At 35.3% G+C, this 18919-nt stretch overlaps 1 protein-coding gene across 3 annotated transcripts in view; it reads right to left on the bottom strand.

The window, feature by feature from the left end:
* Positions 1-1542: 1542 nt before the first annotated feature.
* The window catches only part of serpini1 (serpin peptidase inhibitor, clade I (neuroserpin), member 1), a 39611-nt gene continuing 22234 nt past the window's right edge, over positions 1543-18919 (bottom strand). For all 3 annotated transcript variants that reach the window (XM_028794481.2, XM_051923596.1, XM_051923597.1), the window contains exons 5-9: positions 18097-18301; positions 12672-12769; positions 9702-9800; positions 5037-5126; positions 1543-2091 (exon numbers count right to left, since the gene is read on the bottom strand). In XM_028794481.2, the coding sequence (XP_028650314.1) occupies positions 2015-2091; positions 5037-5126; positions 9702-9800; positions 12672-12769; positions 18097-18301 (569 nt within the window). In that variant the 3' untranslated portion in view covers positions 1543-2014. The remainder of the gene's footprint in view (positions 2092-5036; positions 5127-9701; positions 9801-12671; positions 12770-18096; positions 18302-18919) is intronic.

Raw genomic sequence — 18919 nt, 5'->3', positions numbered from 1 at the left:
TTTTCCTATATAATAACAATAATAAATTTTGAGATAGCAAATTTATGCATGTGCATACTGATATCAAAACTTGCCCTGTCTTCCAGGAATTCTGATAAGAAAATAATTGGGTGTAGAAAATGGATAGATGGATGTTGTGTGAGTGAAAAGCTACAAGCTGCTCAGCCACTGTTTTAATGGATTTCCTATAGATCAACTGATATATTAGATAATATTAGAACAATCTAGAAGAGAACAGGCCATTCAGCCCAGCTAAAGCTCACCAGTCCTATCCACTTAATTCTTCTAAAAAAATATCAAGTCCAGTTTTGAAAATCCCTAAAGTCTTACTGTCTACCACACTACTTGGTAGCTTATTTCATGTGTCTATGGTTCTCTGTGTAAAGGAAAACTTCCTAATATTTATGTGAAATTTACACTTAACAAGTTTCCAACTGTGTCCCTGTGTTGTTGATGAAATCATTTTAAAATAACAGTCTTGATCCGCTATGCTAATTCCCTTCATAATTTTAAGGACTCAAGTTACGTCTCCTCTTAATCTTCTATTGCTTAAAATGAAAAGGCTTAGTTCTTTTTAATCTTTCCTCATTACGCATCCCCTGTAGCCCTGGAATCAGCCCTGTTGCTCTTCTCTGGACCTTATCTAGCTCTGTTATGTCTTTTTTGTAGCCTGGAGACCAAAACTACACACAGTACTCCATATGAGGCCTCACTAGTGCGTTATAAAGCTTTAGCATAACCTCCTTGGACTTGTACTCTGCTCATCGTGTTAAATGACCTATGATTCTGTTAGCCTTTTTAATGGCTTCTGAAAACTGTCAAGAAGTTGATAGCATAGAGTCTATTACGACTCCCAGATCTCCCATTGTGTATGGTGGTCACTGTACAATAGAATACTGTGAGTTAAAAACAATTACTCAAAATCAAATCAGTTTGTTTATGACAAATGACAACCCCTTAGATTCATATAAAAACATTTTGAAATTATCTTTGGTTTTTCGGGAGGAAGAAATGGGTAAAATGATTACTTCATGTTTGGCTGACACCTTTATCCAAGGTGACGTACAGGATTTGGAAACATTATAGTTGTTTACATACACTGTTTACAAAGCGAACTAGTAAGGCAGAGATGGGAACTGAACTGACAACCTTGTGGTTTAATGTTTTCTGCCTTAGGCCTGAACATATCACAATAACAAAGTTTTCAAAAGTCAGGTCTTGTAATATTTGAAGCAAGGAAGGGTAAAAAGCATAAATATAATAATATATGAGGAGTAAAAATGTATACAAAAATACAGTATGTAATATTTAAGTTAATTTTCAAATTTTCTTTAATCCTTAAAGTCCTCTAATTTAAGGATTAAATTCTCTATTTATAATTCCGTTCACAATGTAATAATAATGAAGTAACTTGCTTTGATCGGTACTATGCAGTGTGTGGTATTTTGAAAAATGTTCTGTAGTGCTACTAAGAATATTTAAAAACTTTAGAAAGTTCTTCATAAAATCCATTTACCAATAAAAAGAATACAAGAGAACAAAAACTGTTGACACATTCACTTTATTTTGCTCTTATAAATTATACAAGCAAGCTTTGATTTCATCATGTTGCAAGTGAAAATAGCTTTCTTTGTGCTTTTGCACATTTCAACAAAAAACCAAAACAAATTAGAACTTAAATTAACATTAAAAACAGATTTCATAGCTGTGATTACAAAGCTTTCATTTTTAAATACATTCAATAGGTAATAAATACTGTTGTTTATACACAATAATAAAATACACTATGTAAACACTGATACAAATCATGTGAAAAAGGTGAGAAAGTAAAGCCACTTTAAAAGCACCAACAAATGCTGTATCAAGGGAAAAAAAACAACAAATCCGCTTGTTTTATTATCAGTGACTAAATTATCAAACTAGTTAATAGTAACAAAAGCAGAACTTAAAGAAATGGAACAAATATATGCAGTATGCACCAAATACTAAATAGCAGCTTACCAAACTTTTTTTTTTACAGTGCATCAAAATCATGCATGTTGACTTCATTAACCTCGGGGTTCATTATCCTTCCCATAAAAATAATAGCACCTGTGTAACAGAAAAGGACACAGTCAAAAATATGGAAATTATTTTATTATTTCAAATGATTTAATGTTACCAAAAAAACAAAAAAATAAAAAAACAACAAGGCCTAGTCTTGTTTGGCATGACCTCGCTGTGTATCTGTAAAGTTTTCTTTGATTTTTTTCCTCCTTGGCCTAAAGAAGTATACAGTACATTATATTAATGAGCGACTCTAAGTTAATCTTGCATGAGTGACTGTGGTAGTATCTGCATCAGTGTGCCCTGTGATGAACTCGCTTACCATTCAAGGTTAGTTGGTTACTTTTCATCCAAAACTGATGGGATGGTTTATGACATCTTGTGAACAAATATGAAAAAAGAAAAAAAATGGACTGACAGAGGAAAAATGACTCCTTTCAAGGTTTGTATAATTAACATATCTATTCTGTAAATGATGACTGTGCCCCCTTAGGTGTCTGTTGTTGAAACAGACAGGGATATTGCTATGTAATTTGGGATCAATGATCAGAAACAAACGTGGAAGAGTGCAGAATATCAATTAGTACTGTGTTGTATCTGTTTTCAGGCTCCAGAATATGTTGGGTGTGTTTTCAAAGCAAAATATTATTATAATTTAAGAGTTCTGTTTTATGATGTTGAAATGAAAAAGTTTTAAAATCTTGTTTGAAAGGTCACATTCTGAATTTTAATTAATTAACAACAGGAGCAGTGTTGCATTTTTAGTGAAAAAACAGAACTACTAGCTTGCATTAACACATTGGATTTATTAAACATACTATCAACAAATAAAAACATTTACACTAAGAAAGTCTGGCACATTAGTTTATACAAATCTGAGACAGAACAAGAAATATCACTCAGCATTTGATCTATTGTCTCACATTCCATCTTATTATTGTTCATCAGCTATTTAATGAAAAAAGAAAATCGAAGGGCTATAAATCTTAAAAAGCAAATCAAATAATATTTAGTCGAAAAACAGGTATATTCTCCTAGCAGCAGTAATTAATTAGTTACCAGTTAAGAAAGTGGATGGAATTACAACCTGCAGCCCTGGTGGGCCACGAGGATCCAAGATTGACACCACCACATTGAGATGTAGCAATTCAACTTGTATGATTTGTTTTAAGAATAACGGATTCTACAAATCACTTTGTGATGATTAACTGTAAGAATGTAAAGACCACATTTAGTTTATGTTTCTGATAGAGCTGTTAGGTTTAAGAAGGGTAAGGGTTGATACACTCAGTAATAATAAAGTCCATAATATCCATTCAGTCAATTTAGTGAAGTTTTGTAAATACAGACAGATCAATGCTGCCACCTACTGTCTTATCAAAAACATTTCACGAAAGAAATGCTTTGTTCTTTATTTTGCCTTATACAATTTCTTGTATTAGGAATATGTTAGTTAGCGCAGGGTCAGCCATTGTACAGTGCCCCTGGAGCAATTACAGGTTAAGGGTCTTGCTCAAGGGCCCAGCAGAGTAGGATCTCTTTTGACAGTGACTCGAACCGGCAACCTTCTGGACACTAGCACAGATCCTTAGCCTCAGAGCCACCACTCCGCCCCAAATATATACATAATATATATACACTGTATACTTATTATATTAAGTATTCTATCATACTATACTGGAAAGAGACAAAATAAAAAGCTCTACAAGTAGAGTATCCCTAATCCAAACTGTCTGGAACCAGAAGTATTTTGGATATTTCAGATTTTGGAATATTTGCATATGCATAATGAGATATCTTGGGACACCCTTGATCAAGTAGGGAAATGCAGCTAGCTTAGCTAAATGACAACTGCAGCATATAATAATTCTTATCACCAAGCCATTAATTTAATGTATTGTGACATGAGAAACAAATTAAACCTCAAAAGTGATGAATTGATGGGACTGTATTTTAGTTATCTTTTAAGAGAATATTTGCCTTATTTGCACTGAAGAACTTTTTTGGGGTTTTGTTAGTTTATATTGGCTACCTTTTTTTAACATTTTATTAAAAGCAAATAACATTTCATACAAGCAAGTCAAATTTTACAGAACTAAGTTCAAGTCAAATCAACCCCACCAAAAAAAAAAAAATATATATATTGGCTACCTTTTGTTACTTCTCAGGAACTGGCAGACAGGTTGGGAATATGTCAGCCAACTTTCACTCAATCATGCCCGCTGTGCTGGAAGTTATTTGAACACCAATGAGGTGTTATATTCAGTTTTTGTTAGAGTATATACTGTACATACAACATAGCATGTTTTTGCCAAAATAAAAAAAGAAATTTTGCAACAGTGACTAAATGAACTCATATTGCAATAAGGGCACCAAGCGAGAATGAAGCTGCTTTTGTTAACCTCAAGCAGTGACATTCTAATAATGTACAAGTCATCTGCAATTTTAATGGTGGGACGTAGCACTTTTGAACTGCAGTGCAAGTATTATTGTGTTGCTTCGCGGGGGACAAAGCTTCTCAGCTGTGTTTTGTTGCTTAGTGGTTCTGTGTTACAGGACACAGCTCATATCCCCCCCGCCCCCCCCCCCCCCCCCCCTCCCCAAACCCCACTTGATTGTCAATCACGTGTCACTGCTTTATGGCACTTTATCCTTCATGAGGGACTTCTCTCGACACGCACCCTGCTTAGAAAAAATAAATCTGTTTTGAATCAGCACATATGATATGAATTCACACACAATTTTTTTGGCATATGTGTAACTATCACACTAAAATCCAAGCAAAGTTTTATAAAAGAGAACCCTGGTGTTGAATTTTCCATTTGTGGCATCATGTCTGCACTTAAAACGTTTCACATTTCTTTTCGGATTAGGGATACTCAACTTCTATAATAAATAATATTCATTGGGAAAGGTTTTTTTAATTAACGATTGTCCACAGTGAAGGTAAATACAACATCATGATACAGTTAAAAACTTTTATTGCTCACCTGTTTTCCTGTTTCTTACAATGAAAAAGAAAGGATGATCTGCCATTACTTGTGGATACAAAACTAACATTCTAGTAAGTGCAATCATTCCTGAAAAAAAAAATATATATAGTATAGTATATAAAGTATTATACATGTAATTTAATCTAGGTGAAACACATTGCACATTTTTTAGGAAACTGTATTCTTTAAAAATGAAATGAGTAATTAGTAGAAGTAACAGTTTTTTTGGGTATAAATATAATTTCTCCTTTAGCACATCCTGTAAAAATGGTAGCTTCAGATTTGATCACATCAGCTTTGAACCTAATGTTTTGATCTTTAATCTTGGACCGTTACAAAGTATTAGAGGGTTTAGATTAAAAGCAGTACACAAATTGAAACTGGCCCAGTATATGGAAACAACAGTTTACCAAGGAGATAATGGGGAACTAAACGTTACAACCAAAAAGAACTGAAAAAAAAAAAACAAAATAAAATGACAAAATTGAAAATGTCAAATAAAAAGTGCACCAAACTACAAAACTAGCCTTGCAATGCATATCACACAATGGTAGTAAACCAACCGAACTAAACTCGGCTTCAGATATGGGTTTTTACTTTGTTCACACAAGAATTTATTTTTGAGTTTATTGCCAGTCATATATGTTCATATGTTTTCATTTTGCAGTTATTTTCTCCTTGTAAATGTATTGTAGTGACCTCTTCGTGGGTAGAGGAAAGACATGTGAGTCAGTAATGTACACAATCAAGGGAAGAATTTTTTAGTAAGGAGTGAGGCTCAAAACAGGAGAGAAGTAAAGAGTGTATAGAAAAGAATGCCATGAACTACAGTATTCACAGCGCATCACTTTTTCCACATTTTGTTATGTTACAGCCTTATTCCAAAATGGATTAAATTCATTTTTTTCCTCAGAATTCTACACACAACACCCCATAATGACAACGTGAAAAAAGTTTACTTGAGGTTTTTGCAAATGTATTAAAAATAAAAAAACTGAGAAATCACATGTACATAAGTATTCACAGCCTTTGCTCAATACTTTGTCGATGCACCTTTAGCAACAATTACAGCCTCAAGTCTTTTTGAATATGATGCCACAAGCTTGGCACACCTATCTTTGGCCAGTTTCGCCCATTCCTCTTTGCAGCACCTCTCAAGCTCCATCAGGCTGGATGGGAAGCGTCGGTGCACAGCCATTTTCAGATCTCTCCAGAGATGTTCAATCGGATACAAGTCTGGGCTCTGGCTGGGCCACTCAAGGACATTCACAGAGTTGTCCTGAAGCCACTCCTTTGATATCTTGGCTGTGTGCTTAGGGTCGTTGTCCTGCTGAAATATGAACTGTTGCCCCAGTCTGAGGTCAAGAGCACTCTGGAGCAGGTTTTCATCCAGGATGTCTCTGTACATTGCTGCAGTCATCTTTCCCTTTATCCTGACTAGTCTCTCCCAGTTCCTGCTGCTGAAAAACATCCCCACAGCATGATGCTGCCACCACCATGCTTCACTGTAGGGATGGAGCTCTGACAGAGTGACCATCGGGTTCTTGGTCACCTCCCTGACTAAGGCCCTTCTCCCCCGATTGCTCAGTTTAGATGGTCGGCCAGCTCTAGGAAGAGTCCTGGTGGTTTCGAACTTCTTCCACTTAGGGATGATGGTGGCCACTGTGCTCATTGGGACCTTCAAAGCAGCAGAAATTTTTCTGTAACCTTCCCCAGATTTGTGCCTGTCTCGGAGGTCTACAGACAATTCCTTTGACTTCATGCTTGGTTTGTGCTCTGACATGAACTATCAACTGTGGGACCTTATATAGACAGATGCCTTTCCAAATCATGTCCAATCAACTGAATTTACCACAGGTGGACTCCAATTAAGCTGCAGAAACATCTCAAGGATGATCAGGGGAAACAGGATGCACATGAGCTCAATTTTGAGCTTCATGGCAAAGGCTGTGAATACTTATGTACATGTGCTTTCTCAATTTGTATATTTTTAATAAATTTGCAAAAATCTCAAGTAAACTTTTTTCACGTTGTCATTATGGGGTGTTGTGTGTAGAATTCTGAGGAAAAAAATGAATTTAATTCCATTTTGGAATAAGGCTGTAACATAACAAAATGTGGAAAAAGTGATGCGCTGTGAATACTTTCCGGATGCACTGTATGTACAGTGTCAACCCATTCAACGTTCTTGCCATGGGGACACCCCTTAACTGAGATGTGCTAGCTTTTAAACTGGCCAAGGGATGGAGACAGTCCCGGCTTGTCCTGGACCCGAGGATGCCACTTCCTCCTCTAGTTTTCTCTCCTTTCCTTTTCACCTATACTCACAGCATCTGTCATCCACACTTTGGGCTTTATAGTGCTTGGTAAACATATTTTCTTTGAGCTTCACCAAACTTTCTTCCTTATGCTTCACAGCGCACTCTCCACAACATATGTCATCCCATCTCTTTTCCTGTCTAGGAAACCTCTCCTTTTTAACTGGTACGTCTACACTATTGGTAAATAGTGTCTAAATTTAAAGTTGACATTATACAGCCATTGTAAATGTTTGTAAAGGTTCAATAATGAAAAAACTTACACAAATTATTACAAAGTGTTACCTAAACAAATTATGAGTTTAGAATGGGGCTGCATGTGGACACAATTAGGGCAACTCCAGTATTCTATGGCACATCTACAGTATTATGCACTGCTCCTCCACAGAGATGACTTAAGTGAACAGTGCCTAACAGTGCTTAACATTCCTTAGAGACACCAGCCATGCACGGCTGAGCACTGGCATAACACAAAATACACCAAGGTTAAAAAGCTGTACAAGAGTTTCACAGTTCAGTTGTCTAAATACCCATATGAACCCGCAGAAGTAGCTGGCTATTTGGCTATCCCAGCATGCGTCCAAGATTTCTTCACATGTGTTGGCTTAATTTTGCTTTTTTTTGTTTTGTTTGAACAACCTATTGTACCTTCTGGGAGCATTTTAACTATGGCTATTAATTTAACTCAACTCAAGATTGTATAGCCATTACCTCACTAAATGTTACAGCAAGTTGGTAGGCAAGGTTCTTGAAATCCAGCCCTGATAAAAGAGTAAGAAAGTGACAGAGCAGTGAACATGAACTGAAATACTGAAAAGGGTGAGAATTCCAACTGAGCATCCCTCATTATGGCATCCCTAAACTTTTCCTAAGTTTGTTAAATTTAACAACATATTCTTCTTCTTCCAAATAACAATGTGGACTATCTTTTTCAGTTATTTCCAGAAATTCTTTCACTTATGTTTCCACATTTGCATTACTCTTTTTTTCCTCTGTGTGATGTGATACTTCTCTGGCACTTAGATTTCATATGGATATCATTTTGTAACTGTTTTTCAATTCTTTGGCTTTTATAAGCATTCTAGCTTTGTGGTAGACATGTTAGAGGCAATGTGTGAAAATCAGGTATTGTATCGAACACATTATTAGGCAAAGCATGAAATGTCTGTGTTACTTTAATAAGCTATATATTTTCCTTATGCATTGTATATAATACCTAGGCATTATAAAGAAAGACAAGTCAGTATGTCTTTTGGCATTACATAGAATGCCTAGGGAATGTTTGAAATTTTAATCATTTCATACTTTGATGTCCCATTTTCAGCATTCTATAGATTTTCTAAGCATTCTACACAATACCTAATTTCACACATTGACGGTAACAGACACATTAGTAGCTATATATTAATCCTTTCCTTTAGAGAGTACAATGACATTTTATTCATTCGGATGTTTATTTCAGGGTTACAGTCATAAAAGGTGATGGCTGGTTCATTTTCTGTCATACAGTATGTTAGATTTAACTTGTGTTTAAGGATCTGTAGTTGAGATTTTAAAGCTGTGTTGCAAACTTGATGTTTTCCAGTAAAAGAAACTCATTGAGATCATTCATCAAGCCCTGCCTTTAACTTCACTCATTTTGGTCTTTAATGTTTGAAGATGATCTGTTATTTCCTTTTTTAATTTCATCTAGGTTCTCTCATCTGTTTCATCTTACAATTACGATGTTTTACTTTGCTTGAATTTAATCAAGCAAATTATTAATATATTATATTAAGCACCAATACTGCTCTTCATAGAATAACTTAAAAAGTACCAGAGACCCCAGACTGAATTTTCTTAAGCTTACGCTAAAACAGAAGCCAATGAAAACAGTTAGTTTCACTAAGATTTTTATCTTTGTATATTTACAAATCATAAAACAGCATCGTACAGGAGTTGCACATTGGTATAAGATTGGGGGCATGTGGTGATTTTAAAGCGTGTTGCCGTACCCACAACACGACAAACCAGCTGGATTTGGACCCGAGTGCATCGGGTGACACCTCAGCACCACACTGGAACAATGAGAGGTTTTTCTACAGTGGCTGGAGTGCCAATGCTGCCATCAACACCCAAGATTTCCCTGTAAGTTGGAGGACCTGCTTGCAGGGCTGATGCAAATTAACGTCATACACAGGATGAAGCAAATGCAGGTTAAATGCCTTGCTCAAGTATAAAAAGTCAGAAAAAGGCCATCTTCACTTTCGATTTTGTCAATTACTGCTTTGGACAGCAATATGACATTTTTGTAAGAATTGTATTCACCCTGGATATTTTTATTAAAATATAATTATGATAATACCTGAAGCAGCAGCTCCTTCTGCGCCTTCTTCTGTGACCTCAAAAAATGACTTCTGAACTGCCTTTCCAATATACATATTTTGATTGTTTCCAGAAGAATCTTAAAAAAAAAAAAAGTTTAAATTTATTTGTAGACATGCTCAATTTTACAAACATTATTTAATATAGGGTCATTACTGTCATATGTACAAGTTACATTTTTCCTTCCCTGAGCTCTCCAAATATGCAACACATTGACACTTTCTGGCTCCATGATTAGTGAGACTAACACCCTTACTTTGAAACTTCAATTTTCAAATACTGTCACATTATGAGAATGCACTAATTAAAATGTACAACTAATTATGTCTGCGGTGGGCAGGCGCCCTGCCCGGGGTTTGTTTCCTGCCTTGTGCCCTGTGTTGGCTGGGATTGGCTCCAGCTGACCCCCGTGACCCTGTGGTTAGGATATAGCGAGCTGGATAATGGATGGATGGATGGAACTAATTATGTGTAGTAAAAACAAATAATATTTTCACTGCATTTTTGATATATTTTAATCAGAATGGTCAAGATTTGCCATGTTTAGAATAAATCAAAACATTTGGGGACTCAGAGCACTACTTCAACAGCCTCGCCACCATTTAAACAGGAGGTATGCTTCTATGGCTGATGAACAATGAAGAGGGAGTGCCTGTAAGAGGCAAGAAGATAGAGCACATAATACGTATGGCACATGAAATATAAGAATACATACTTTTTCCAATATGGTATCCATTTTCTTTCATCCTATGTTAATTAATGAAGTTGTGCAACCTACTGGATAACACCGCCAACAAGTTGGACAGCTGGCTAACAGTGTCATCTGGTAAAATCTTTGGAAAGGTACCAACTGCCTGCCAACAACCTTCACACTTAGCCTCTCTCTGCTCCACATACAGTAGAAAATGTAAAAGAGAAGCTCTATCCTGCCAGTGGGCTGCCCACTGGCTCACTCTCCATTCCTCTATCATTCTTTAATGGTGCAAGAAAACAGAGCAGTCAAGTAAGTATAAAGCATCTGTTGATGGCAACCTTCACTAAAACTACTGCTCTTTTCACTGTAATTATCATCTAATAATGGTAGTTGTCTCAAAAGTTACATAACCATTTTCTTTTTTACAGTGACTTAAAACTTTCTTCTACTATATTAGTTACGCAAGGTTTTATCATCTTGGCATCTGTGAAAAGTTTTTAGCTTTTGTTCAGTTCCAGAGATGACACATATACATTCTCTTCTTCAGATACAGTTTTATAGATGTTGATAACAGAATAAATGTTTTCCACATCCAAATTTGCAGTACTCTGTTGGTGATTCTCTTATTTTGCAAGTTAGTTTTCACTGTAATGGCTGTCTTATAATTTAAAGTACCACTTTATACTAGCCACAATACAGTCTGAGAGCATTGCAAAAGATGGATTAGTATTTGTATTGTCGGTAAAATAATGCAACATTGGTTGGTCCAGTCAGAAATAAACCATGTTTGCTATCAAATTTAAGTCTTTTACCACTGGCAATTGATTTTTTACACACACATACAAGTGCTCTGTTTGTTCATTTTTAATAATCCACTTGTTATGGTGAATTAACATTTAGCTACCTCTGCTGCTCTGATTCTGATTTGGTGATAAACAGTCCAAGCCATTGTATATGTACAGTACTTACTTAGGTCTATGTGCAGACACTGGGCTAATGGATTGATACAGGCCATAGAACGGCTATTGGGGAACCAATCCTGTCCTGATTCTGCATTTGTATGAAATAGGAGGGCCACTTATTGTAAATCACCATTTTAACTGTTTCAGAACAAACAGCAACACAGCATAATTCTTTGCATTTATATAGCGCTTTCTCACTAATCAAAGCGCTCAGCAATTGCAGGTTAAGGGCCTTGCTCAAGGGCCCAACAGAGCAGAGTCCCTATTGGCATTTACGGGATTCAAACCGGCAACCTTCTGATTGCCAGTGCAGATCCCTTGCCTCAGAGCCACCACTCCGCCATAAGAATAAGAAAATAGCATGAGGTTCACGTGCTTGAATAGGGAAAATCTCTGGTGTTTGGAACACAAAATAAAAACTTAGGTCTGTTGTAGACAAAAAAACCCGGGTGTGTTAAACACAAAAAAATCTAGTGATAAAAACAAACAAAATACATGCTTAGGATTAAGAACAGATTGGTGACTCCAGAGATATAATACCAGTGACTAGCTATCAGACTGAAATGGTACAATGGAGGAAGATAAACAGGGAAGCTGGTGAAGTGACAAGCACACAGTCAGTCTCCTTTTAAAATGGCTGAATCACACAACAATGGTTTGCTTTTTTACCATCTTAAAATGACGGATATGCTGTTTTGAAATACGTGTGATATCTCAACATGTGGATAAATATTTGATTACATTTTTGGCTTGAAAAATTGACACATTTGGTAAGTTTTAAGGGTTTTCTTTACAACAGGACTCCGGGAACCCATCACTTGCATTATAAAGGGCGATAATGGGCTAGCTGGTTTTTTTTTTTAAATTAATAAAATATGCTTGGCTTTAGAAAGAAATTTTATTTGGCAAAATAATATATACAATGATTGTGAAGAAACAACTGACTTAAAAAAAAAAACAAACTTACCTTTTAAGAGGAATATTGTCATAACATGAAAAGAGTGACAACCACATTATTATTAAACACCACCAAATGTAGAGTACTTGTATTTTTTTTTGTTCTGTGCAAAGCTGTTTCCAGTTTTAGTCTTCTTAGACAGGCAAATATTTCAGTTAGTTTAGCCAGGAAAATATGGTATAGGAAATTAACTGATCTACAAAAATGACAGGAATATGAGGTGCACTCTAGTTCCATTATATCTAAACAAAACGTTTATGTTATGGACAAGTTGTATTTAAAAATGGAGACTTCCTGCTACATAGGGAAGAGAATAAAATTCTTTGTCACACTTACCATTAAGAAATGCAAGATTTGCCCCTTCCTCAAAAATTTTTCTAACTCCAAGTTTAGGTAACTGATTTTTTAAATCAATCTTTTGTTCAACTTTGAACCTGTAAAAGCAAAAATATAACTTACTTAATGTATATAGCCTAATGACTTCACTAAAAATTTGCTTTATAGTCCTTAATACTGTTCTTCAAGGCACACAAAATGTGGATTAATCAATATACATAAGAACATAAGAAGACTGACAAATAACAGAAGACCATTCAGTCTATCAGGCTCAATAGCTAAGTTGTCTCTAAATCTCACTCAGATATTTTTTAAAAGTTGACAATATTTCTGTTTTAACTACAGTACATGACACTATTTTTTTCTGTGTCCACATCTCTTTGTGCAAACAATGTGCTTCCTGGTTTATATCTTGAATGTACTAATTTTCACCAGTGTCTGGAAGAACATAGTCTGCTATTTAATCCTTAATATTTAATTGAAAGAATTCTGCAGTGGTGTTACTCAGTCAATGTCTAAGTTTTAGGATAAATTACAAAAAATCCTGCTTGCTATTTTTTCCCCTTTTTTCCTGTTTTGTTTTGATCCCTTGGTTGTGACCATTTTTGCTAACATTTTCTAAGATCAACTTTTAGTTTTGGTTTTGTCTTTTTGACTTTCTAGTTATAGACCAGTTGTAGCGCTTTGACTACTTTTCATATTGTTTCCTTCATGTTATCTCCTGGCCCTTTTCTCAAACTGTTATTTTTGGAACAATCCTAACTTTTTATCAAGGTAGTTTATCAGTGCTGCAATGTCATTGTATAATGGTACACAGAACTAGACACAGTACTGCAGATGAGGTCTTAATAGCACATAATGTAGTCTGCACATAACACTGATCTAAATTTAGCAGTTTTTACATTATAACCTAACACTTAATTTGCATTTTGTAATTAATTTTGTGTACTGTACAATGATATATCAATGTAAATATCTAAAATCCTTTCAGTGGTGGCTTACACTAACATGTACAGTTCAGCCTAAGTATATAATTAATGTTCCTGTTGCATATGTGTAGATCTAAACAATGCCTGGGTCATTTTGAATTGTTTTCATTACAGCTTCAGTATCTGAATTCCCGTCAATTTTAGTGTGATATGTAAATTTCACAACTTTACTAACAATATCAAAATTAATATCATTTATATAAATGAAAAAAAGTTATGGTCAAAGGAAAAGACCATTACCCTTGAGGACTCTACTGATGACCTTCTCCCCATGTGGTACATTCTTCTCTTAACAGTATTATTTGTCATTGGCTGAATAACCAACTTGTTATGTTGGATGATTTGGATTTGTACTTCAGCTTCCATTGAAAAAGTCTTAATGGGGGGACTAGGGGGGAGAGAAAGACAGCAAGCTATGTCTAATTTATCCTTCAAATCCTCATAATTATAAGTGCCAACGTAACAATAGGCTTCATGGCAATAACTACTGGGAAAATTGGAAATTAAGGTCAAAGCTGTCAAGACTACAAAATGACAACAAAAGTTCAGAAGAAATGTCTCCATGACCGAACAGTTAACTTTGTGAGCTGGAATGTTAAAGGTCTGAATCACAAATTAAAGAGAAAGAAAGTATTATCTCACCTAACAGGTCTAAATGCTAAAATAATATTTTTACAGAAGATCCATTAAGTAAGGATCAGTTTTGACTGCACAGAGACTGGACTGGCCAAATATTCCATTCCAGCTATACAAAGAAAACTAGAGGTGTGGGAATTCTTAAACATAGAACAAATCTCATTTGTAGTATCAGATATAGTATCTGATCCTGAAGGGAGATATGTGATTGTCATGGCTAATTTATTTAACTGTAAAGTGATTTTGATAAATATATATGTACCCAATGTGGATGATAGGGACTTCATTCAAAATGTATTTTCATCCATTCCCAATGTGAACACTCATAAAATTATAATGGCTGGGGACTTTAACTGTGTCTTAAATTCAGACCTAGATAGGTCTCCTGCCACAGGGGCGATGACACTGCAAAGACAATTACACAGTTTATAACTGATCACAATTTATCAGACCCCGGGTGATTTCTAAACCCAAACTGAAGAGCATATTCCTTCTACTCACTAGTGCATCACTGCTACTCAAGAATTTATTATTTCTTTGCATATAACAATTTCTTGCCTACAATTAAATCTTGTATGTACGATGCTATTGTTATCTCCGACCACACCCCTTTGATCATGGAGCTAAAATCACTATGCCCCACATACTCATCTCACAGCTGGCGTCTTAACCCACTTTTATTGGCAGACGAGAACTGTACAGAATTTATACCGTAGCAAGCCAATTTTTTTAGAGACAAATACATCCTCAGAGGTCTCTGCAGGAATACTCTGGCAAATCCTGAAGGCTTTCTTAAGAGGAAAGATTATCTCATATCTTTCCCACAGAAGTAATTTGGAAACCAAGAAACATTAACATTGTGTTTCTTTGCATCACTATTCCAAAGTGAACCTAAATCGGTCCTGGGGACACCTTGTGGCTGCAGATTTCTGCTTCAACCAACATCTGTTTTTAATAGGACTTCTGACCTAATTAGGTAAGTTGTACTTCCCAGATCCTGTGTATTGGGTCAATATAGAACTACAAAACTAAGTTTGGTATATTTATATTAGAATGTTCTAAGCATTTATACAGTATACTGTATGCTACATGGGGATAATCTTGTGTTTCCTTTTAACTTGTTTTTTAAAATCTGTGTTCCCCTTTTCCAGGTGTTCTGGTTATTTAATCTACTATTCACTAATGAGCACACTAGTGGATCAGATGCTGAAGCAGCCTTTCAGCACCCAGAGTATCAATTGCTCTGATGCCTACTCTTTACTATTAATTGTTATTATTAGGATTAGTGTTGATCATACCTGCCTAAATTTGCTTTGCGTTTTGTGAAAATGTGGAAACACTCAGGTATTTTGGCAAACTCTTTGAAATTCATTGATGTCGACATATGTACAATGAATCTATGCGGAAAAAAGAAGTATTTTCATAATATTCTAATTATGGCCAGCTAATGTACCCCTTAAATGAAAATGCTACAAGTATTTGCAAATCCAACTGGAGTACTGATCAGGTAGTGACATCCCACAAGCTTGTATATGCCCTAATTATTCACATATGCATGAAGTAGTCTAGGTAGTCTTGTAAAGTGTAAGGTTGAGTATGCTTACAGTATGCGTGTTCAAAGCACAACAGGTAGTAACATCCCAATGCAACATGACTGCTACAGCTCTGTGATGTCATGCTGGCCTCACCAAACACCATGGTGCACTGGAAAAAAGTTAGTCTAAGCTAACAAACAAATCCAGAAAACTTGCTGTGATTTTTTTTTTTTTTGTGAATTTTTTTAAATTTCGCTGATCACCACTCATTAGGATAAGGTTAAGGGAGCTAACAACACAGAGAAAGGGGAAAATTACAAGAAAACAGCAAAAGAGAATTAAGCATTTAAAGCTATAGCAAAAATATAAACATTTCCTTATGTTTTATAAATATAAAAATGACACTGCTGCGTTTTGTTCAATGCAGAGCAAGAGAAGAGAAAAAACAGCGAATTTAATGAGATCAATTAATAGTAAAATGTCTCAATGATTGTGAAACTGGATGAACCAAAAACCTGCAGCCAGAGGAGGTCCCTAAGACTGAGTCTGAGAACGACTGCCTTACACTAACATCATTTTGGGCAAAAATCTTTGCACATTTCTTAGATTTAAATTTGCTTCTAATGTATTAATGTCAGTATTTGGTGTATTACTGGTTTGGATTAAAGTATGCAATGTGAAATTGATTGTAGTATTCTAGGTCACATTACTAACACGTGGACTTGTTTGGCTCAACTGGCAGAATCCCAATCCACCTTGTAACACTCAGTTAGAAAGCAATGTTCTATATTACCTTAAATTGGAAAAAAAATTCTTCTTTAATTTAAGCATATGTTCAAAATTTTCCAAAGTGTGGCAAGAATTTCTGTAATGAACAGCATTTGCTAAAAAACAACAAATGTGAACAAAGTATCTGGATGATACAAAAACATATTACACATAATGTTTAATATGTTCCAGAATTTTGTTATATATTTTCACATTCTGTTCATTTCAGTGATCATATATGAAATCCATCTACACACCATGTAAATCACATAGCCCTTGATTTTTATTAGTCTGCATTTTGTTGCTGTTGCCCTCATTTAAGATTTGAGGGTTTTAGAATTTGCTGGCTACTCAATCTTACAACCCTGAACCAGCTTTGTAAGTGCACAAACCTTTGCAGTGAGGTTTTCTATTACTGTAGTTGGGATTTTGGATAACAATCTACTTATTACATCTATTGCAGGTAATGACCTTAATAAGCATATTTTTCAGTCTTCTTTGATGGAATTGTCTTTCATGCAATATTTCACCAGTTGCTTTTGTTGAAGACAGTGGGAAGTTAGTTATCACATAGGTTCTGATAGGTTTTCTGCTTTTTTTGTAGTAATGAAACAGTGAAGTTGTTTCTTGTCAAGTCGTAAATACTTTCCTAGTGCTCTGATACTAACTGTCCATATTTTAAAACTTCCAATATATGGGAAATTCTGCTTACATTTGCCAAAAATCAAAGCTGAACATTCACTTTTTAAGTGTCAATTATATCCTATGGCCACACCTGACATGCTGTTTCTCCTTGAACACGTACCTTGTTTGCTATAGTTGAAAGGTGAGTTTAAAGATTTGTCTGCAGCACACATTTTATGAATCTTAAAAACTTAGATGTTTGTTGACTCGTTTCTTGGGATTCGACAACACATCCCTGATAGGTGATTTTTGCCTTTGGCTGTACTGTATTTCTGTCCTTTTGACACTGCTGTTGTAAGCAGGATCAGATAATGAATGAAGTGAAGGAATGAATAAACAGCAATTCTGGCAACTGTTAAGACCAGCTGTAATTACATGTTTTCCATTTTTATTTTCTCTTTTGTACTCTGCTGTGGCATATGCTGTTTTTTTCACTGCTGTTTTTCAACAGGCCTCATTTTATTTTTACCTTAAACTTTTCTCTAATTTGATCTGATCATTTCAAAGCATGTACTTTGTATTTTATTCTTACTATCTTGTATTTTTATTTCTGTTTAGAAATGTATGCCTTATGCCTTTTCACTGAAAAGACCACAATGCAATATTAATGATTTAACAAAGGTTTAAATGAAATGAACAGCTTTGTTTAGAAAAGTGACTAACTTGCTTGTACATCTGCCAACTACACAGGTGTAGGCGGCACAGAATAATTAAAACCATCAAACTATTTTGTTACCAGCTTGGTTTGCAAAATAGCAACTCTTACCAAGATAATCGTTTCAGAAAAAAGACATGCTTAATTAAGTAACTTACCTTGGTAAGTACACCTCCACTTTCTGTTTCTTTACAGAGTTTGCCCATTCATCAATGAGTTGGGGTTTTATTATTGGTTCAAGTGTTGCAAGTGGAACCTCTTGTCTTGGAAGTACAATCATCATACTCATCTCTTCTCGTTCATATGGCATCTCTAACACTTGATATACACCTCCAGCTTCTGTAGTGCCATCACTAAATTCACCTAAAAATGGGAACATTTCCAGTAAAACAAAAACAGAGAAAATGGGCCAAATGGCAAAATTTAAGTGTATGTTATTTAAATGTACAAAGGTCAATTTTAGCACTTTAAGAATATTTTTTTCATAATTTTTAAAATATTTTGAGAGGATAGATGACTGCATTTCAATACAAGGACTGGTTAATTACACTGTTTCCTTATAATTATTAAATTGTACATCAGGATTTTCATTTTACAGTACATTAAGATAAAAATGTATTTAACCAATTCACATTGAAACTATTAAAAACCTTAGCAAATTGCAAATGTGGCAGCACTGGAAGTACTCCTGGGTCTCGGGAGGGTGGAGGAGGATGAAGCACACAGAGGAGGAATGAAGGAGAAAGAAGAGAAAGAGATGATGACTTTGCTGATATTTGTACTTCTGCAACTTTTTGAAGAAAACTGTGAAAGGTATTTGTGCGCAATAAATCACTTTTTTGAACCCGGAACTTATGTAGCTGTGATTTGACATGTGTTTGACGTACTGGTCACAATGGATGGATGGACTTCTATGCAATACTTTAACACTGTGATCTCTGTCCACGCTAATATCATTGAGCCACATAAAACCATTAATGT

This window comes from Erpetoichthys calabaricus, chromosome 2 (genome assembly GCF_900747795.2).
Source record: "Erpetoichthys calabaricus chromosome 2, fErpCal1.3, whole genome shotgun sequence".
In the NCBI taxonomy this organism is placed as follows: Eukaryota; Metazoa; Chordata; class Cladistia; order Polypteriformes; family Polypteridae; genus Erpetoichthys; species Erpetoichthys calabaricus.
The sequence above is the reverse complement of the archived record's forward strand: the minus strand, read 5'-3'. Positions and strand labels throughout refer to the sequence as shown.